The 23,336-nt window shown below is 39.2% G+C and overlaps 1 protein-coding gene across 4 annotated transcripts in view; it reads left to right on the top strand.

Moving 5' to 3' along the window:
- The window catches only part of dock1 (dedicator of cytokinesis 1), a 354,235-nt gene that overhangs the window by 260,190 nt on the left and 70,709 nt on the right, over window positions 1–23,336 (top strand). For 3 of the 4 annotated variants that reach the window (XM_069899676.1, XM_069899674.1, XM_069899675.1), the window contains exons 33-38: window positions 4,309–4,457; window positions 8,374–8,459; window positions 8,619–8,775; window positions 10,428–10,468; window positions 12,707–12,797; window positions 20,206–20,325. In XM_069899676.1, the coding sequence (XP_069755777.1) occupies window positions 4,309–4,457; window positions 8,374–8,459; window positions 8,619–8,775; window positions 10,428–10,468; window positions 12,707–12,797; window positions 20,206–20,325 (644 nt within the window). Of the gene's footprint in view, window positions 1–111; window positions 184–4,308; window positions 4,458–8,373; window positions 8,460–8,618; window positions 8,776–10,427; window positions 10,469–12,706; window positions 12,798–20,205; window positions 20,326–23,336 lie in introns of those variants that run through there. The other variant, XM_069899677.1, reaches the window with a different exon arrangement.

Raw genomic sequence — 23,336 nt, 5'->3', positions numbered from 1 at the left:
CTGATTTTGTGGAAGACTTAATTCAGCAGAGTTCAGATATTAGGCCAAAGATTTGTCTACATCTTAAACATTCAATGAAAAAACAATCATTTTATTTTGTGTAATTAACAGGAAAGTCTGCAGAAACACTTGCATTATAGTGCAATACACAGAAGAACTGGAGAAATTCAGCAGATCACGCAGCATCTGTAGGAAGTAAGGGCAACCAACATTTTGGGTTAGAGCTCTTCATTAAGGTATAAGCAAAAGGCAGGCAGGCACCTGAATACAAAAGTTGGGGAGGAGAGAAGGAAGGTAAAGAGGGAAGAGTACAGGCTAACAGGTAAGAGGTCTTGAGTGGATATAGGTGGAAGAGTAGAGGAGGTGTAGGGAGGGCGTAGCTTGTTGTAGAGGAAGGAGTGAAGAGTTAGTGGGAAGGGGGAGGGAAGCTGGAGGAAAGGAGACACGGGTAGGGAAAGAGAGAAACTCGGGGGAGGGGTTTTACAGAAACTGGAGAAGTCAGTTTCAATACTTTCTGGTTGAAGAGTTCTCAAACCAAATTGTTCTCCAATTTGTGGGTACCCTTGGTTTGGCTATACACATGTGGCCATGGACAGACATGTCAGTGTGAGAATAGGGTGTGGAATTGAAATGGTTGGCACCTGGAAGTTCCCTGTTATTGCAGCAGACAGAGTGAAATGCTCAATGAAATGATTTCCCTGTCTGACTCCAGTCTCTCCGATGTAGAGGAGGCCACCACTTGAGGTAGATGACCCCTGCAGATTCACAAGTGAAGTGATGCTTCTCTTGGAAGGACTCTTGAGGCTCTGAATGGTTGCAAGAGAGGAGGTACAAGTGCAAATGGAGCACAGAGGTAGATACTGAGGGAGGGTGAGTAGCGATTATTGTGAAGGGATGAATGGATGAGGAAGTTCTGGAGGGGCCGGTCACTGCAGAAAGCAGGGAGGGGAGGGAAGATGCGTTTGGTGGTGGGATCATGTTGTAGGTGGAGGAAATATATGTTGGATGTGGAGGCTGCTGGGGTTGTAGGTAAGGACAAGGGGAAATCCTGTCATTGCATCTAGGGACGGAGATAGCCAGGGCAGATGTGTGAGAAACAGAAGAGATGTGGGTAAGGGCTGAGTGGCAGGGGAGGGGAAGCCTCGTTTTTTTTGAAGGAGAAGATCTCAGATGTTCTGGAATGGAAGACCTCATCCTGATGTGATAAAACTGCTCTATTTTTTCATCAAATATCTTTCTGAATCCTGGAATGAAGCTGTTTCATGAGTTTGCTGTGGTACATAGTCTTCTCAGCAACAAGATAACTTATTCCAATGCCTTATCCAAACTTAAAAGTTATTGCATGTTTAGAGAGACATAATTGGAAATTTTTTATTCAAAAAGTCGAAGCTGAGATTTTTTTTCATTATTTATTTTATCGTTGAATATTCAAAGTTGACTAAAGAGTGAAATGGAATACCTCCTATACAATGTTTTAAACAGTTGCACTTACTGGAACATTCAATATTTCCATGTGGCCAGCCAATGTATTTCTTAAATAAGTATATTGATCTCTTGCGGGTGGAGAAAAACACTTTCAGGCCAAATTTTACTTGCTGATAATTTTGGTCTCCAGTTCGAGCGAAGTTCCATTCATCCATCACCCCATCTACTTTCTGACAATCATGATATTGGTATTCGAATTTGCTGCCATTTATTTGTATTTTCCTCCAATCCTATAACCCCATAGAATATATGTAGTTATCCTGATCCAGACTCGTTCAGCGTCATCGTATTCAATTGCTTTTGCTGCTATATCTGGAATTCTTTGCTGTTTTTGCCTCCCTTAAATTCATAGTTATATCGCACAGAAAAAGACCCCTTTGCCCAGCTTATCCATGCTGACGAAGATGTCTATCAAAGCTGATCACATTTGCCTGCACTTGGCCCTTATCCCTTTCCTATTCATGTACCTGTCTCTACCACTCTTCTTATTCCATACACCTGCCTCCCTCTGCATGATTAACTTGCTCCTCAGATCCCGATTAAAGCTTTTTCTTTTCACTTTAAACCTATGTTGTCTAGTTCAAGTTTAAGTCTGTCACATGTACTGAGATGTAGTGAAAGGGTTTGTTTTGTGAACAGTCCAGTTTGTCATCCTGTACATTGCACATTAGAATTACAGGGAGATCAGTTAGTACAGAGCAAAGAGAACATAATTTAATTAGTGTGAGGTTCATTCAGAGTGGTGTAATAATGGTGGGAAAGGAATTTCCTTGAATCTGATGATAAGTGATCATACACTTCAGAAGGTAAAACACAAGATTCTGTTAACACCATGGTTAAGTGAAAAAAAAACATACAAATGCTGGAGAAACTCAGCAGGTCAAACAGTGCCTTCATGTAGCAAAGGTAAAGATACATCACCATCGTTTTGGGCTCGAGCCCTTCATCAAGGTGTGGGGGAACATGAGAGAGATGTCTGAACAAAAGGGGGAGGGATGGTGAGGGTGGGAGATAATGGATGGGGGAGGGGGAAAGGGGAGGAGTCTGGGCAAGGTGGAGAGAGAAAGGAAGTAGGAACTGGAATGACTAGTTAAAGGCAGGGGTGGGTGGGGAGAGGAGAAAAAGGGAAGCTGATCGGTGGAATGTAGTAAACTCAATGTTCGTGCCCTGGGGTTGGAGGGTGCCCAGACAAAAAATGAGGTGTTGCTCCTCCATTCTGCAGGTGGTCAGGGTGGGGTAGTATGAAAGGCCATGGACAGACATGTGAGCTTGAGAATGTGACTCAGAATTGAAATGGTTGGCTATGGGGAGGTCAGACAGCGAGGAGGTGCTGGGCGAAGCGCTCTCCTAATCTGCGACTGGTCTCCCTGATGTAAAGGAAATAATGGCTATGGAGGGTCCACCGGATGCAGTAAATGAGTTCTTTGGAGGTACAGGTGAAGTGTTGATTCACCTGAAAGGTCTGTTTAGACCTCAGACTGTGGTGAGGGAGGAGTTGTGAATTCAGGTACACTTACCACGATCACAGTGGAAGGTGCCGGGGTGGCGTGGGGGGGCGATGGGTGAGGAGGGAAGAGTGCACAAGGGAGTCACAGAGGGAGCGGTCCCTATGGAAGGCTGAGAGGGGTGGAGAAGAAAAAATGTGTCTGGTGGTGGGGTCCTGTAGTAATTGCTGGAAATTCCAGCAGATAATGTTTTGGATGCAAAGGCAGGTGGGGTGGTAGGTGAGGATGAGGGGGGTTCTGTGTTTCTACGGGTGGGTGGGCAGGGGCAGATGAGCGGGGAATAGAGGAGATGCAGGTGAGGGCTGAGTTAATAGTGGTGGAGGGGAAGCCATGTTTGTGGAAGAAGGCAGACTGGAAGACCTCACTTTGGGAGCAGATGCTCTGGACTGGAAGACCTCACTTTGGGAACAGATGCAGCGGAGACAGAGAAATTGAGAAAAGGGGATAGACCCCTTGCAGGAGACAGGGTGTGAGGGCATATAGTCCAAGTAGTTGTGGGAGTTGGAGGGTTTATAATAAATGTCAGTGGTGAGTCTGTCTCCTGAGATGGAGACAGGGAGATCCAGAAAAGGGAGAGTGTGATCAGAGATGGACCAGGTGGGATTGAGGTCAGGGTGGAAATTGGCTGCAAAATTGATGAGCTCATCGTGGGTGCATGAGGCTGCCCCAATGTAGTTGTCGATGTACCGGAGGAAGAATTGGTGGGGGGGGGGGGGGGAGGGAGAGGGCCTTGCCTGTATAGGCTTGTGGCATGCTTTGCTTCACAAAACCCTCAAACAGGCTAGTTTTAAACTCCATTACCCTGGAAAAAAGACTGTGACCATCCACTCTATCTATGACCCTCATATTTTCTATCATCCAAGATCCTTCACCTCTCCCAGATTCACCACTGGTTAATGGTCCCTGTGCAACTCCTCCCACACAGTCCACATTGCCCTAGCTATTTCTCCTCTACACTCTTATTTCTGATGAAGGTTTCCAGCCCGAAACATTGACAATTCTTTTTCTCCTACTGATGCTGTTCAACCTGTAAGTTGCTCCAGCAAACTGAGTTTCAGGATCAAGTTTATTAATACTAATTTCTTATTTCAGATTAATTTAATTAATAGAATTAAATTCCAAACTGCCATGGCAACATTGGAACTCCTATTTCAAAAATATAATAAAGCTTTGGATACAGATCCAACTACTTAATCTACATGCCATAATAATTGAAAAGATCTTTCTAGTCTGCTGGAAACATTTTATGCATTGCCATAGCTTTTAATTTTCTTAACAAAAAATAAACTTCTACTTAAGGGCAATTATTTCCTTTAAGGTCAACACAAAATCAAATTTATCCCAGAAATGGTGGGTCCAATCTTGGAGATGACGCTCATCCCAGAAACTGAACTCAGAAAAGCCACAATTGCAATATTTTTTGATATGATGCAATGTGAATTTCACTCAACAAGAAGTTTCCAGATGGTAAGTGAAGTTTAGGTTTGCTTAAAGTTCTCAATGCTGTAACTTAATTACATTACTTTGCTATATTAAAATTCATGAATGCAAAAAATCTGTTACCAAGTAGGTGAAAAAAGCATTTAATTTGAGTCATTTATTTTTTCAAATTCAATGTTATTTTCAGAATTATATTGATTTTTCACCCTGATACATTGAAGAAGTGTGTGTAGTGTTCCAGTGAAGTTACCCAGGCATTCGAATAGAGTACAGATCCTCCTGGCATAGACGTTTCTCTGGTTCTACATGTTGCAATCAGTAGTTTTAAAATACAGATTTTGTAATCAAAATAAAATATAAATGAAGCAGATGTTGTTTCATCTTTCAGTTTTGAAATATTTATTTTTCTCACAGGTGGTACTCATAAATTAGACATTTCAAAATATAAATTCTAGTAAATCAGTACTATTTGAATAAGTCTTAAGAGCATACATTTTAAAATAAATTAGATCGATAAAATTTGTTGTGGTGAATAGTAAAGTTAAAATAAATCTGTAGAGATACTATTAATCAAATGTTACAGGAGGTAAATATGACAGAAGAATTATAGAAAAGCTAGGAATACCCTAAATTACAGATATCCCGTGGAGACCGATTTTCACTTTGGATAAAAAAGAGTAGCTTCAGAAACAAAATTAACTCCAGAGTATAATTCGATGTAGTATTAACTAAGTTAGTTAGGAATGAATGAACTTTGGGAAGACAAATATGGAAAATAAATACAAGTACTCCCCGAATTGGACCTATGCGACTAATGTCCATCTGCACATATGACTGAATTTTTTGTAAATATATAAGAAAAGATATAAAATTTACATGGTTTATGTGGTATTTGACAAACTATAACAGGGATACAGGGGATGTAAGAGCCAAAATGTGCATGTTAACTTTGTTATTTGGCAACCTGGGATCCATCGGCTGGGTACGGCCATCTTGATTCCTGTGCACATGCGCGAGTCTTCAGTTGGTGCATGCGCAGTGGGTTTGGGTGGTACATATGCAGGAGTTAAGCACCCTGACACTATTGAATTCGTATGCTTAACTCACGCATGCACCAACCAAACTCGCATGCGCACAGGAATCAAGATAGCCGTGCCCAGCCTATGGACCCCGGGACACCAACTAACAAAGTAAGTACACACATTTTGGCTCTTACATGCCCTGTATCCCTGTTACAGTTTGTGAAATACAACATTTGATTAAAAAGTATGCTTTAAGACTTTGGTACTCCATGTGCACGGGCAAAATTCCGACTTGTGTCCATTTTGAGATATGACCGATCCTTCAGTCCCAATTATGGGCGTAAATCGGTGAGTACCTATATGGCATAAATAACACAGTTTGAAAATGTAGCAGAGATGAGCAGAGAGTCTTCAGCATTGCATACAGAGTGAAATCCTTCTGATGAAGATTTCAACCAATCTTCAAAAAGAAATCATACTAAAGTTTAAACTTGGTACTCCTAGTAGCTGGTTCGCCAGGTCACTACCAATCCCCATAGGGATTTTTACTCTAAATAAATTGTTAAATATGCACTAAACAGAGCTTTATCATCCAGCATTATCTATTGTCTCCAATCTCCTATAAATTGGTGAGACAGAATGCAGATTGGGTGACCTCTTTGTCGTACACCTAGACTTTGTGGATCTAAATTTGAGCTTTCTGCAGCCAAACATTTTAACTTCCCCAACCATTCCTACTCAGATTTGTCTGTCCTCATCCTCATTTATTGCGAAGAACAACACATCAGATTCCACTCGGGAAGCCTCAAATCTAGCAGCATGAACATCAATATTTTCAATTTTAGGTACCCATCTGGTTGCACAGTTTCTATCCATTTTTCACCTACTCCTGGGCTTACTTTATTCTCTCTAACTTTTCTTCTCTCCCCTTCCCCTCCCCTCCTCTCTCAAATATTCTCATACCTTCTGTCCTTTACCCTATCACCTCGGAGCTCCTCCCCAAGCTTCTTTCCCTCTTTTTTACATTTTTTTCAAAAAAATCTTAGTCCAGATAAATGGTCCTGACCTGAAATGTTGGATGACAATTTCTACCCATGAATGCTTTTTAACCCATTGAGATCCTCGTAGTTTGCCCAAGATCCTAGCCTCTGCAGGTTTTGTGTTTTTCAATTTTTCACATTATCTCCTTCACTTGGAGTGATTTGTTTTGTAACCATCTTCTGCTTCACCATCTTCCTTACTGGTCTCAAATATTTCCTTTGTCAAATTTCCCCCTCCTCCCCCCCCCATCATAATTTGCATTTCATGTAAAATATATATGTTTGAAACAGCAGTTTATGTTTGAAGCCTGTAACATGTCAGTACTTCTCCAGCACGGCAGCCAACAAATTAAGTTCCTGTTGACATTGTAGCCTTCAAACAGAATATACATTTTATTGAAACAGTTGTTGAATGGTATTACTGGTTTTCCTGTTCTTAAGGAGTTAGGTTCTTTTGGTTTTATTCATAAGAGGTGCACTGATATACCAGCTGTACCAACTTCAGATTTGTTTTGAACTGATTTAGGTGAAATATAGCTTGTATATATACTTAAAGTAAATGAAAGTAGCATTTGAACCACAGATCTGATCCTGGAATATTCTAAGCCGTCTACAATAAATGGAAGGTCAGGGATGATCAGAGCAAAGAATGTCAGGGTGATTCTGGCCAGGACAAATGGAATAAAGAGAAGGATCCATCTAGGTAATCAGTGGACATAAGAGAATGAGGTGTTGACTATTAGAGGATGAGAGGATGTTGTAATTACATAAAGTTGCAGAGGGCGAGATGAGGAAGAGTTGTGTATCCCAAATGACTGAGCTAATGTTAGTGGGGTCAGGGTCCAGCTCAATGTTTGTTCCAGGAAAGGCCACAAAAAAGATGGCTCTTCAGAACAACATGATCTAATATCCCTGCTGATAATCCAAAGGATTGCTGCACTTCAGTAGATACTCGGTCAAGGTTCTTTACTAATGCAAAATGCCCCTTACGTTTACTTCAGAGAGTGTCCTTTTTCTGAAATAAACAATTCTTAAAATGCTTGGTAAAAGTTCTTTATTAGAAAGATATTTGAAAACAACAGAACACCAAATTGTATTCAGTCATTTTTTTTAATAACCTGTCTAAAAGTAATTGCTCTGTTTCTGAGGAGGGTAGTATTTAAAAAAATAAAATGTGAAATAAAGGTCACACCTTGCACAAGATGAAGATTAGCATATGATGTTAACCACAGAATCTATATGTAAATGTGAAGTTTTTAAAAAAATTTCCTGGACTCTTGTCTCTGTCATGGGCAAATGTGAAGATTAACAAGGGGTTGTTTGATACAGTATCATTTGTTGTTTTCAATGTTTAAACATAAATCCTTTGTGATGCTGTCAGGAATTTTGAATGCATTGGGCCAAATATTTCCTCGATGTGATTGATGAGGTGATGGAGTGAAATGACAATTTTGCAAAGAAATAACCCCAGTACTTAAATTTTCTGTTTTTTGAAATGCTCTTCTGGAGAAGACATATGTTGTTTTCAAAAAATTGACTGACTAAATTCATATTGATTTCAAATTTGTTAACCACAGAAAATCTAATTTATATTATCCTCATGCAGTTATTCAGGCAAAACTTTTTTTTAAGGAAGGAGGATAATAGATTCTTAAATTTGCTCAAAAGTTTTCGATATTACAAATTTACTGTGTCCTGCTGATGTCCACAATTGCCCAATTGACAATGAAAGGATCATTTTGAATTCATTATTTAAAGAAGGAAAGTAAAAGTATTCAATGCATCTGTTCAAAGTATTTCACAATTGAAATACCCAGCAATCACTGAAGTAACAATATGAAGTTCTGGTTTTTTTTTTAAACACTCACTATTTAATTATAGTTTGAAAATGAGATCATCACCAAGTTGGATCATGAAGTGGAAGGAGGCAGAGGAGATGAGCAGTACAAAGTGCTGTTTGAGAAGATGTAAGTTTCCACAGAAAATAACAGAGCTTTTTAGATTTGGAACAATGAAAGTTTATGAATTTTGGGAACGATTTGTGAATTGTGCATCCTATTTTACTTTGGTCTTAGTTATATTCCTTTATGTCGAAAATTAAATATGTTATGTACTACTTTATTCAGCCTTCTGGAACACTGTAGAAAACACAAGTATCTTGCTAAGAGCGGAGAGAATTTTGTCATGCTCATTGTCAGACTCATGGAGAGGCTTTTGGATTATAGAACCATCATGCACGACGAAAACAAAGAAAACCGAATGAGCTGCACCGTTAATGTATTGGTAAGGGCTTTTGTAATTTTTTAAAAAATATTGTCATTTTACAAGATGATATAGTTTACATTCATACTTATCATTTAGTGGTCAAATATTTCTGTCTGACATCACAGGTGATCAAAATTCACTTTTGGAAAATAAGCAGCAGAAAATGATTTATATTCAAAATTTGATACCATTCAGGGTAAATTCATTGATTCCTTCCACTGGGAATGTGTTTGTATAGAAGTCCTACCTCCAACCCAAGGTTGAACATAGATTCAAATTTGTTGAGTTTATGCAGTACATTTCACTAAATAGCTATTTCCATATTAATAATGAACTTTAAGAATACTTTAATACATTAAAGTATTCTTAATTTAATATCAGATTAAGTTTGTCCTAATCCTGAGAGCATTGTATGATTAGTCCCTTGTGATGAAAGTGATTCAAGGGATTTGAGTAAAAAGTAATCAAATCACATTTTGTTTTAGAGAATATATAACTTTGAATAACATTAAAAAATAGTTTTTGGTCTGTTTCATAGACGAAGTGCTTTTGCACTACTGCTGGTTTTTTGTGTGGTAAGATTCTTAGTGGTTCTATCACGGCGAAGAGTACAGTGAGATTCATTTGCCTATTTAAGATAAAATCCTACTGACTATGAAATATAATGCCATGAAAATTCCCAAAAAAAGACGTCTGAAATAAGAAGACAAACATACCTCAAAATATTGAAACCACTCATTCTGCTTGTTTTTAGTATTCTTGGAAAAATTACTCTTTCCAAATTGATAAAGCAGAAACTGCAAATACTTTAGCAGTGGACCATAATTGATAGGTTGGATGAGTTGTGGGTGTATCAATGATATTGATTAATAGAGCTGAGAAATTAATCGAAATGTAATCTCACTGAAATTTTGAGTTCAGATCAACATTTTGGGTTGGAACCCTTTATCGAGATACAGTTGTTGACTTTTATCTTTCTCTGCTCAAGATTCCAGCACCTGTCGTTTCTTGTATCATCAATATATTTAAATCATCCTAAAGAATTAATTATTCAATAAATTTCCAGAAATGTTGAATCTTGCCATGAAAAAGACATTCTTGCTATATATAGTAACTATAAAGGTGGCCTACAACAATATGTTCCAACAGGAATGCAGCTAATAAATTATAATTAGACATACAGCAGGGTAATAGACCCTTCTGGCCCTTGAGCCCCTGCCACCTTAATACCCCAATTAATCTACAACCCCCGTACGTTTTGAAGGGTGGGAGGAAGCCAGAGTGCTCAGAGGAAATCCACACAGCCATGGGTTGGACGTTCAAACTCCTTACAGACAGCGTCGGATTTAAACCCACGGAGATGTGCTGTAATAGCGCTGCACCAACTGCTACGCCAACTGCGCTGCCCATTGCAGCTTGTAATTAGAACCAAACCTTTATATAGCTCTAGCAGAATGGGAACCCCCTGTGGTGTCGTGCTTTGAAATTAACCTCAATTCCAGGTTAAGTTAAATTTAGAAATGGATTCAGATCATTTTATACTTCTTCCAGTGGAGCAAAATTTATGGAATATGTCAACTTATTTTTGAGTTTTATATTTGGATTTTTCTTTCTCTTTTTTCCCCCTGTGTGTTAGAAAACTGGTTAAAAACATTTGATCTGCATTTCAGAACTTTTACAAAGAAATCGAAAGAGAAGAAATGTACATAAGGTATGAAAAAACATTTTGGCAGCACAGTTAAAGCTGAGGTTTTTATTAAAACCCTTTCCAATTTATGAATGAGCATTGATCAGCACCCAAATACTGGCCGTAGTTGGGTCTTCTGATTAACACTGAAGGGCAAGTTGTCATTACTAGCGAGGCCTAAGGTCAAATTTAGAACTTAGACCTTTGGAACATCATTGACATTTCACGTCTTTGAAAAACGACATATTCAGCATGAGATTTGACACCTGTCAATCCCTTAACAGTGATCCCAGGTATTTATCTGCCTATCACAGAGGGAAAGCCCAACTAGAAGCAAAAGAAATATGCTATAAGGCTTTGAAGAAATAAAGTCATAACTATGCTATCTTTAATACTCTTCAGAAAATCCAAATTACATCCTTACACCCATTAAGTACATTTAAAATGCATGAAACATTATCTGAAAGTTAGTCCCTTTGACAATGCAGCACACAATCTGTAATCACACGGGAGTCTGTGATTTTTGCGTCCAATTTTCTGATGTGAGACTTAAAGCAAGACCATTCTGACTTGGACAAAAATCTTGCTAACAGAACCACAATTGGCATCTACCTGCATAAATTGCACATAAATATTTTGTGAGAAACTAGGTCCAAGATCCTAATTGTGCAATAATGACAATGTAGATCCATTCCTTCTCATAGTATAATGCTTCTATTTCCTAAACCATTCAAACTTATTTCCCAACTCCAGTATTACTCTATTTCCAATTTCCTCTGAATTGACCTCAACGGGTGATAAAATGGCTGATCAAATTGTAAGCTCAAATCCACATTCCTGTCTATTCAAAGTAACCTTTTCCGCCTTACCTATCATGTGTAAATTTATATCTGTGTTAAAAACATTCTGCTTTCTATTTTCTATTAGCCTGGCAATCTTCTGTTCACACCTCCAAAAGCAGAGGTTTTATTCTCACAATAAGCTTTGACACAACAACTTTTAAATCCTTTTGGAAATCAAAGTACAGTATATCCATTGGTTTTCCTTTATCCACAACACCTTCAGGAGACTCCTATTACTTGATAGAACATAATTTTCTTTTTTACAAAACTACATTGAATTTGCCAGATGATCTCAGTTTTTTTTTAGTTGGCTGACATCTTTAATAATAGCTTCCCTCCCTTTTTGACATATTGAATAATAATTGATCCTTGATTATGTTTTTACCTGGAATCAGTCAAAGCTTGTCACTAAGTAATTTTCAAACACTTTCTGATGCTAAATCACCTGACAATCATGCAATACAGATAAATGTTGCTTTTGCAATAAATAAATTTTGCATTTGATACATTCAAAGGTTCAAGGCTTCCTTTTATTGTCATGTACTAATACAAAAGATGTAATATATATGATATACTTCAACCTTTGCCTGCTATAAAGGCAAACAAAGGGTCACCATGAGTACGACCTGGCACCCCCAATAATGAGAGAAAATATAAAGAAGCAAAAGCGAGTCCTTTCAGAGTGTCCATGGATTCGCCTTCAATGCTCCTGCAGCCTCACAGTCTCCTATTCAATCCATTGGCAACCCAAGCTCCCAGAACCAAAACCTCTGATACCATCAGGAAGCTATCAGCGCCCGAGGCCTTTCTTGCCCTCAGCACCTTCTCAAAACTTGGTTCCGATACGTGGTTCCCATGAGCCAGTGACCAGCAGCTAGCTACCTGGTACGAGTCCTTTGACCACATATTTCCAGCAGCCCGCAGCCTGGTGTGAGTTCTTTGACCACATGATGAGCTGCCCGTAGTCGATGTGGGTCCTTCAACCACTGAGCCCCTCGCTAGTTCGCTGCTGTGATCACCTTCCTGTGTAGGGCTTTTACACAGACTTCTCTGACTCACCATTTCTGGAGCCCTGTACCAGTCTACAGCTTCCCTGGAGTCTGCAACCCCTCATGGTATGCTGCCCAGCATAGGCACTCCATCTTGGGCATAGACCTCCGTGGTTGCAGGATGTAAAAAAAACACTTGGTCCCTTTGACAGTCTGTTTAATGCCTGTATGTCAGGATTGGGCATTAGGACTCTGTAGTTCAGCGCTGTGTCTCTGCTCCCTTTCCTGGGTCCCTCCCAGTGGTAGCACTGCCATTAGAGCAGCTCTGGAACCGCTGTCATTTTTTTTCATTACTTTAGGACTTTTATCAGGACATTGTATATGAATACATGCTGGATATTGCTTGAAAACTGGTGATGTTGCTTTCTCAGGTATCTGTACAAGTTGTGTGATCTGCACAAAGAGTGTGATAACTATACTGAAGCTGCCTACACATTACTACTTAATGCAAAGCTCCTTAAGGTAATATTTTAATTCATTATATTACATTATGGTCTATTCCAAGCTTTTGATGATAGTATCAGTAAAGTTAAAAGAACATAATTGAATATCTAATGGGTTTAGTCTATGAATCTTCTGTTTGGCTTTGCTTAATTAAGAAAATAGCCTTGCATTTCAAATGTCAACTTTTCCTTAAATATTTAAAAGCATCAACTTCAATGTTGTACATTATCATTATATTTGTGCTTTTTTTTGCAATGGGTGAGAAGAAACCAGTCATTTTCTTCATAAAATTGTGGTTTAAAGTCCTTATCATAATCCAATATTTGTCTTTGTGAATAAATGAAAAATTCCATCAATCTCTAATTTTTGATCTTTCTATTCTCATATGCTTTCTTCTGAATTATTGTGCCATGAGTCGCTGGCAGTTAGTTAGTTAGAAGCATTTCCACCAGAATCCTCAGTTACTGAGTCGTAGAAAATCTATATTGGCCTAGCATTAACCCTAATTACTGTTCTTTTCATTTCCTTCAGTTCCAAAGCACTAGAAAAGTTAAGTTTTTTTCTCAATGTGGTTGTTCGATGGAAGTCACCTTAGATCGTACTTCCTTATTTATGTGGCTGATGCTGAGGACATGGAATGCTTTTTTATTCCAAGTAAATGACAAGTCAAATGCTTCCAGTCTTCTTTAGAAAGATTGACATTTTAATATGAGGGAATGTCTGTTTACCTCCTTGTAAGTAAATTGAGACAGCGTGCAGGTTGAGCACCTCTTATCCGAAATGCTTGGGACCAGACATTTTTCAGTTTTGGGGATTTTTCATATTTTAGAACAATGGAAAAGCAGCACAGTTGCATCAGCAGGTTACCTGTATCAGCGATTAAACAGCAACAGTAAAGAACGCAGGTTTTTTGAGCGTTGACATGAGGCCTCGAGTGGAAAAGTCACATGAAATAATGTTTAGTACTTGCCAAAAAAAAACTTGATCTCTGCTTAAAAGAAAGAAACCCACCTCCCTGACATCTCTTCACTGCCGTCATCCCCAACACCTCTCTGCCAACTACAATCCCTGCTCCTGCTTGGGAGCCCAAGGCAACTTCTTCGATACACCTTATGTTGGGAATGGAGTCACTGACTCTTGACTGCAGAAGACTTAGACCCAGCTCTGTTTGGCATCTTCCCAGTCAGAAGCAAATATTCTGGTTTTTTTTACTGTTATTTTGTAATCAAACTGGAGCCAACAGAGCATCAGAGCCCCGCATGAACAAGTCAGATGGTGAATTTTTTTCTAACTTGTGCCATCAAGACGGCATTAAAATATCTTTTCAGTTTTTGGATCTTTGGATAACAAGTACTCGACCTGTATTATGAAACTTAATTCACTCAACATAATTGTCATTTTACAAACTTTTCGTCCAGCCTGCTGTTGGAAACAGTCTCTCTCTAAACTGTTCTGTCAGTTAGATTGACTTTTGATTTATTTTCTTATGCTGGCCTAACCTTATTGCACTTGCTCATATCCCTTGAAATCTTCCCTATCTATGTACCTGTGCAAATATTTTAATAACAGTTATTCCTGTATCTAGGCCGACTCAGTGGAAGAACTTGCCCCTCTCTTTTCTCTCTCACCTTAAACCTATAGCCTTTAGTTTTAGACACCCCAACCATGGGTAAAAAAATTGTAACTTTCTACCCTATCTCTGCCCCTCAGAGATAAGAAAGAAGATTTAGAAACATCTATAAGGTCATCCCTCAGATTTCTTTGGTGCGTGGAAAGCAGTCCTAGCATATCTAATACATATACAAAAATACTGAATGAACTCAGCAGGTCTTGCTGCTTCCATTGGAGGTAAAGCTATATAACCAACGTTACAGGCCTGAGCCCTCCTTCAAGGTATGAGCAAAAATCAAGCAGGTGCCTAAATAAAAAGGGTGGGGGTGGAAGAAAGAAAGAGTTGGGGGGGAGGAGTGCAGGCCAACAGGAAAAAGGCCATAACTGGACATTTTTAGGAGGAAAGGAAAGATGAGAATTGATCAGGGGAGAGGATGTTCTGTGAATGCCGAGCTGGAAAAAAGGAGACAGAGGGAAAGAGAGAGAAACAGAGCTAGAAGAAAGGAGATAGAGGGATAGGGAAAAGGGAAAGATGGGGTGAGAGGGGCAGCTAACATAACCAGAGAAATCAATGTTATGCCATCCACGATACTTCGCATCCCCTCCACCACTTAAACAACTTCCATTTCTATAGACCTTTGTTTCTTCTTCGACAACAGACCCAACTAGTTCCCCTCTGTCATCACCCTCCTCCAGCTGGTAAAAATTGTTCTTACCCTCAATAAAATGTATCTCCAGAAATCCAGACACTATACAAGGTGCAGGTATGACCTACAACAAGCCATTTCCTGGGCAAAGTGAAGATTCTGGACAGCAATGGAAATAATGAAGGACACTCAACAGCTGTGGCAGGGACTAAATGACTTAACCTGTTATCAAACCAAATCTAATGTAATAGGAGATACCAACGCTTTACTCCAGATGAACATAATACTTTTTATGCCTGATTTAACCAGCAGAACAAAGAAGAACCACTGCACACCCTCACATTCCCTGATGATCCTCTACTGTCAGTGTCTGAAATATGGTTTCCTTAGGAGAGTGAATCCAAGCAAAACATCTGGTCTGAATGCAGTACCCATCCGAGTACCGAAAACCTTTGCTGACAACTGGCCAATGTACTCAGCAACTCACTTTAATGGGTTTAAAGTTGTATCTTCGTCATCTCTCTCTTACAGGGTATGGTACCCGGCTGTTTCAAACAGGCCTCAATCACACCAGTACCCTAGAAGGGTTTGACAACCTGCCTAAATTAATGCCAACCAGAGGCATTCGCATTCACATTGATGGTGTTTATAGAGGCTGGCTGAAGCATATCAGCTCATATCTTACCAGCAATATGGATCCATTCCAATTTGCCTACTACACTAACAGGTCCACAGCAGATGCTATCTCACTGGCTCTACACAAAATCCAGGATGCTTTTTATTGACTACAGTTCAGCATTCAAAGCTATCATTCCCTTGAAACCGATCAGCCAACTCCAAGACCTGGGCCTCAATATCCCATTATGTAATAAGATTCTGGATTTCCTTACCTTCACCTCCAGACCCAATTAGTGCAGATTAACAAAAACATCTCCTTCACAATCTCCATCATCACTGAAGCACCACAGAGCTGTGTACTTAACCCCCTGCTTTACACAATTTACACCTGCAATTGCATGGATCACAGTCAACACCATCTACAAATTTGCTGATAATGGCAGGAAGTCACCATACAGGAGGGAGATTGAAAACTTGGCTAAATGGTACTAACTTCCTCTCACTTAAAAATCAAGAGCCTAATCTTAGACTTTAGGAAGGGAAAACCAGAGCTATATGATGTGGATCAGAGGATGAGCAAATTTAAATTCCTGGGAGTCACTATCTCGGAGGACCTTCCCTGGACCCAACATGGTAGTATCATTATGACAAAGCAGACCAACGCCTCTCTCAGGGATTTGTGAATATTCAGTATGACCTTGGAATCCTTGGCAAACCTCTACATATGTGTAGTGGAGAGTTGGCTGACTGGCTGCATAATGCCTGGTTTGAGTGTACCAAAACCTCTGAGCGGAAAGCAAAAGGTAGTGGACGCAGCCCAGTGCATCAGAGGCAAAAATGTCCCCACCATCAAGAATATCTATATGGAACCCGACCATCAGAGAGCAGGAGCAATCATCAAGGATCCTCCCCACCCAGCACACGCTCTGTTCTCAGGAAAGAGATACAAGTGCCACAAACAAGACTCGTACCCACCCGTTTCAGGAACCATCAGACTCCTAAACAACAAATTCAATCAGAGACTTGTTTAAGGATTCTTTTGTACCTTATTTATTGCTGAAAATTTATTTTTTTTCTGCATTTGCACAGTAAGATTGTAAACATTTATTTCTTTATTTACATTTCTCTCTTTTGTATATGTATCTTGAGTACAGTTTACACTCCTGATAAGGAGAAATTCTGCCTGACTCGCAATAAAAATAATCTCAGGGTTGTATGTGATGTCATGTATGTACTCTGACAATAAATTTGAATTTGTAAAACTTCTCCTTTGACTCATTCCATTTTCTACAAATCAATGGGGTAGCCATGGTACCCATATGGGCCTCTATGATACCTATGTGGAGCAATCCATGCTACAAGCCTACACAGGAAAGGCTCATCAACTCTTCCTCCGCTTTCTTGATGATTACCTTGGTGCTGCCTCATGTACCCGTGATGAGATCATTGACTTTATCCACTTTGCTGCCAGCTTCCCCTGACCACAAATTCATTTGATCCATCTCTAGCAACACTTTTCCCTTTCTTGATTTCTCTGTATCCATCTTGGGAGACAAACTCTCAACAGGCATTTTCTACAAACCTGACCAACTCCCACAGCTACACCTATTCACACCCTGTCCACTGTAAGATTTCCATTCTTTTCTCATAATTTCTCCATCTCTGTCACATCTGCTCCTTTGATGAGGCCTTCCATGTGAAATCATCCGAGATATCCTAATTCAAAAAAATGTGGCTTCCCTTCTAACGTCGTCAACTCAGCACTCACCCACATATATTCTATTACCTCCAATCTGCCCTGACCTCCTCTGTCCCCACTGGCAACAAGGAAAGAATTCCCCATTTCCTCACCTAACACCCACCAGCCTCTGCATCCAACATATCATCCTCTGTCATCAACGACATGATCCCACTATCTGATGCATATTCTGCTCTGCTCTCCATTCCTCTCTTCCCACCAATCCCCCCTCCCCCCCAACTTTCGACATTACCCTATGACCAGAAGAAATGCTGCACTTACGGCCAGGCCTCCTCCCTCACCATCAGAAGCAACCCTTGCGAATCTGAAGAAGTCATCTCATGCATCCAAGGCCCTCATTGTGGTCTCCTCTACATCAGAGAAATTGGGCAGACTTGGAGCAGCTTTGTTAAGTACCTTCACTCTGTCTGCTGCAATGCAGGAATCTCTCAATGGAAACCCATATCAATTCCCCGCCCCATTCCCATGCCGATATGTCTGTTCATGGTCTAATGCTTTACCGGACTAAGACCAACTGCAATTTGGAGGAACAACACTTCATATTCCATCTGGGTACCCTCCAATGAGATAGCATTAAAATTGACCTCCAGTTTTGGTTAGCCACCCCCCCCCCCAACCCCCAACTCCTTCCCCTATCCCTTTGTCTCCTTTCCCCTCTCTCTTTTTCCCTCTGTCTCCTTTCTTCCAGCTCTGAATCACAGAGCCACCACACCCCCTTCCCCACTGCCTATCAGTTCTCACCTTTGCTCTCCTATCCTCCTATCTGTTCAATTATCACCTTTTTCCTTTTGGCCTGTGCACCTCCCCCTACCCTATCTTCCTTCCACCCCTCCCCCATCTTTTTTATTCAGGCACATGCCTGCTTGAAGAAAGGCTCAGGCCTGAAACGTTGGTGATATATCTTTACCACTCGTGCACATTGCAAGACCTGATGAGTTCCTCCTTCATTGTTTGTATTTCTACTACAATCACAGCCTCTGCAGGCTTTCATGTTTTACTCCAGCATATCAAATCTCTCCTTATAACTCGAGCACTCCAGTTCAAGCAACATTGCTGTTAATTATTTTTGCACTGACTCTAGCTTAATTACTTACTTCCTATTGTTCAGCAAGCTGAACTGCACACAATACTTCAAGTGTGGTCCAACCAATGTTTTTTTACAACTGTAACATGACTTCCCAACTCACAAATGCCACAGCCAATTTGTGAACCCTCTCTACCTGTGTGGCCTCTTTCAAAGAACAATGTATTTTACCCTTGGGTTTCTGTGTTCTACAGTACTCTCTAGGGCCTTGCCATTTATTGTTTTAGCCCTGCCCGAGTTTAACTGCCCAAAGAATAATCCTTTGCTCTTGACCAAGTTAAATTCCATCTGTTTTTCTTTGCACTACTTTTCCAATTAATCTAAATTCCATTGCATTTTATTTTTAAATTTAAATTTAGACATACAGCATTATAACAGGCCAATTCCATGCCACCCAATTTACACCCCATCAACCTACACCCTGGTTTTGAAGGATGGGAGGAAACCGGAGACCCTGGAAAAAACCCATGAAGACATGGGGAGAACATACAAACTCCTTACAGACAGCACAGGATTAGAAACCCGTCCGGTCCTGACCACTGGCTCTGTAAAGGCATTGCGCTAACCGCTACACCATTGTGCTGCCCTTGTAATCTTGGATAACTTTCTACTATACCACAAATTTTAGGGTCATTTGAAAATGTACAATGATGCTTCCTACATTCTTATCTAACTCATGAGTAAATATGTCCAACATTTATTGAACCCTGTACCAATCTCTGTCAAACCACTGAGTTTCCAATCTGGAAAAAGCCATCCAGTTCCACCCTCTGCCTCCTGCCACAAATAAAAATTCCTTTCCCCTTGACTTGCTCATTCTGGCTCCCATGTGTTCTAAACTGGCTGACCAGTCTCCCATGCGTAATCTTATCACAGGCCTTTCTAAAGTCTGTGTAGGAAGCCTTTGTCAATCCTCTTGGATACCATATCACAAAAACTCGGTGAAATTCACAGGACATTATTTCGCATACTTAAAGCCATTCTGACTCTCCTGTATGAATTGTTGCTTTTTCAAATGTAAAAAATTGTCTCTCTCAGAATCCTTCCCACTGCCTTTCCTACTCACTTGCTTGTAGTTTCCTGCTTGTCCTTGTAACCCTTCTTAAATTGAGGCACAACATTAACCAATTGTATTGTGGTACCTCACCCATGATTTATGCCAGGGGTCCCAGTAATTTCTCAACTTGGTTCCCACAGTGTCCTGGGACATACCTGGTCCAGGCCCTAGAAATTTAACCATCTTTATCCTCCACTTTATCCTCCAACAACTCCCCTTTCTTAATTTTGATATGTTTCAGGATATCACTGTTCTCTTCCCTGAAGTCACTAGTTTCCATGTCCTTCTCAAAAGAGAACTATTTGCTCATCTTCCATGGCTCACCACAGTGTTTTATTACACTGATCTTCGAGGGGACCGACTCTCTCCCTATTTTTCCTTTGGTCCTTATTATTCCCGGTACCTTGTCAACCAGGAATATCTCACGACCCCTTTTCGTCCTTCTGATTTCTTTAAGTGTACTCCTTCATCCTGTACTTTTGTTACAACTAGTCTAGCTACTTTATTTTTCTCCTTCACTCTGCAATTATCTTTCTCGCATATCAGTATATGTTGAATGTGCTGCCTTGATTGATGTTGACCAATATAGATGTCCGTTCATGTGTATAATCATATCCAATCCTAATCCTTTGTGCTCATTTTTTTTTAAGTGGTCTGAAGAGCCATGTGCAGCTCATCTGAATCAGAGAGATGGATATCAAGCTCAAACTCAAGGACAGTTGAAAGAACAGCTCTACCAGGAAATTATTCATTACTTTGATAAAGGAAAGGTAAAATGATTTTGCAGAACTGTATCAATATACATGGATAGATAGGTATTAAAAGATAGAACACTCACGCACACACACATTTTAAAAAATGGCAAAGACCTTCCAAGCCTCCAGTTAAGTTAAAAGTCGACATTTACCACAGTGAAGCTTTCATTAAAAAAAATGATTTATTGCATGAGTAGTTATTTCATTTAATTTCATGAACATTCACCAAGTTCAAGTATGCCCATTACAAACACTGAAAATTCTGACTTGCTGAGGTTCCATTCACTGAATTGAATAGAATATTCACCTTATCAGAAAGTGCAAGAGTTTGTGGTCTATTACGCTCATCCCAAAATTGCATTTGCTACCATGATCAGGGTCATGTGTTGGCCTATCTAGCTATGAAGCCATTTAAATATTTGAAATAACACTATCATGTTGTGTTAAAAGTAATGTGCAGATGATACATGTCTGAAATAAATTCAGAAACACGTGAATATTTGCAGCATTTTTATTATCCTTATTTACCACGATTAAATCGATTTTCACCGTTCACATGTGCACTCAAGTGATGAAAGACTACATGCAATAAAAAACATGAAATTTTATGGGAGAAAATATTAGCAGAAACAAACTAAAAAAAAACATGTAAAACTAGAAACTACTATATTGTTATAGTGTTTACCTTAAGTAGCATGACATATGTAAATTTAATTCTCTCACATAGCAAACCTACTCCTGCTCAGGTCAAGTAACTACAGCCTTAACATTACCCCTCTCAAGGAAGTAGGAACACGATTCAGGAAAAGTAGCATCTTCAAGATTACTTTGGTATTATGGGGTCCTGTGGTTTTGGAAATTATATTTTAAAGCAAAGAATAAATATGTATATTCACATTAAAATATAATATGCTTTGTTAATTAATAACATCTGCCAGTTGTATAATTTTTAAATTGATATTGTTAATCCATCTGCACCCCTCGTTCTTGGGATATTTAACAGGGTGTGGTCTCGAGGCTAAATTATGAATTATTCTGTGCTAATTAAAATGCTCATATTCTTCACACAATATTGAACTGAATCACAGCACTCTGCTTTTACTCTTTTAAAGCCATTTCTACACACATCTTTATATTCTGCCATTTATCCCTTTTTCCAACCATGACATTTTTCTTATTCATCAAGCTTAATTTTAATAGTCAGTAATTCAATTGAATAGGAAATTGCTAAGTCTTAAAAAAATTATTTTGTGCTGCATTTATCATTATAGCGTGAATAATACATGTCCAAATTATTGCAAAATGAGTGAGGAATTTCACTTAAAATAATAAAGAAAATGTTGTGAACATTTCATCAACATTTTCAATCCATGATTATTAACATTCTAAGATGGCAAAGTAATGACTGCTCATATAGTTGTTTATTTGGTTGTTATTTTTCCTAGACTTGGAAATTAGAGAATTAAATTCCACAACCATATATAACCATTTACAGCACGGAAACAGACCATGTCGGCCCTTCAAGTTCGTACCGGTTCACTTGAAAAACTCCACTAGCTCCTCCGCAAACTCCTGAGGAAGTAGAGGCTTTCTTCATGATGCCATTGGTGTGTTGGTTCCAGGAAAGATCTTTTGAGATAGTGACTCCCAAGAACCTACATTTGCTCATCCTCTATTGATGACAATAAAACAATCAAGTCATTAAGGAAAAGTTCTGATAGGTTCATCTCCACCGACCTACCTTTTCCCCAAATCCCTTAATTCCCTACTTTGTAAATAGCAGAAGACCTCATTGATACTTCATCTTTACTCAGGCTGTTTGATGCCATTATCTTGATGTCACCTCCTAGATTGAAACTCTTTTATCCTTACTTAGGTCAAAGGTGTAATAAGTTCTTAAAACAAGCATCCCTGGGCATCTTTGAGCAGGTTATTGGTCAATATATGCTGTTTTATAGCACTTTTGATAGATTCATCATTTACCACAGATTTATCGGGTGGTCATTGGTAAGTTTACAGTTATACTGTTTTTGGTGGATGTTAGATTGCTGTCTGTATTGTTGCTTTGTGGGACAGTTTTCTTTCTGCTGTTTTATTCAGGCTTAAGTTTGGTCCATTCTCTAGATGTTTCAATAAGCATTCTGAATTTTGCAAACACCAACCCACTCTTACATTGAGGATGGCTCTGACCCAAAACATTGGTAATATATCTTTACCTCCTACGAAAGCCGCGAGTCCAGATGAGTTCTTCCAGCCACGCTTAGCAATCCCTCAGCTAATGTATCTGGTTTTCTTAAAAATACGAAGCAAGACGGAATCATAGGCCATAAGGAAAGTACAAATTATGAGTGAATTGAAATACAGATAAAATGATTATATTAAGATGCCAGTGTGAGTAAGATCTGAGAAAATTAGTCCATTTGGTAGAAAGAACAGATCTGATTTCACTTTCAAATACTGTAAAACCTTTTCATTGTCCTTGCATATAAAATTTAGCAAGTTAGTTGTAAGACATCAAACAAAATAGACATAGTTTGTCAACTTTCTTGGCAAAGGCCATTGGAATATTAAAGCGTACAAGTCATGTTGTAACCATGCAGGACTTTAGAGAAACAATCTGAGGTACTGCATTGATTTGTGTTCCTAAGGTAGGAAGGATATTCATTGCAAAGGAAGATCATTAGATGAATTTCTGTGATGAAAGGACTTTCCACCAATATATTCTAGAATCTCCATAATCTATGTGGCATTGTTCAAAAAAAAACTTTAAAACCTGAGTTTAAAACCAGTTAGAAGAAGACACTTTGCTCCAGTTAGATTGTTACCTTCTGAACTAAATGCTTTTTTTTGTTAAGCAGCCCATTATATTTCATTACATTTCTTAATAGTTGACATGTGTATTTGGTTATTTTTGCATAATAATTAATATGGTCTTGCAGCATCCATAGGAGGTAAAGATATATTACCAATGTTTTGCAAACATGTGTTTGCAAACTTCCAGAATGTTTAGTGAAACATTGTAGAGA

The sequence above is a fragment of the Narcine bancroftii genome, chromosome 10 (genome assembly GCF_036971445.1).
Source record: "Narcine bancroftii isolate sNarBan1 chromosome 10, sNarBan1.hap1, whole genome shotgun sequence".
NCBI lineage: Eukaryota > Metazoa > Chordata > Chondrichthyes > Torpediniformes > Narcinidae > Narcine > Narcine bancroftii.
The sequence above is the reverse complement of the archived record's forward strand: the minus strand, read 5'-3'. Positions and strand labels throughout refer to the sequence as shown.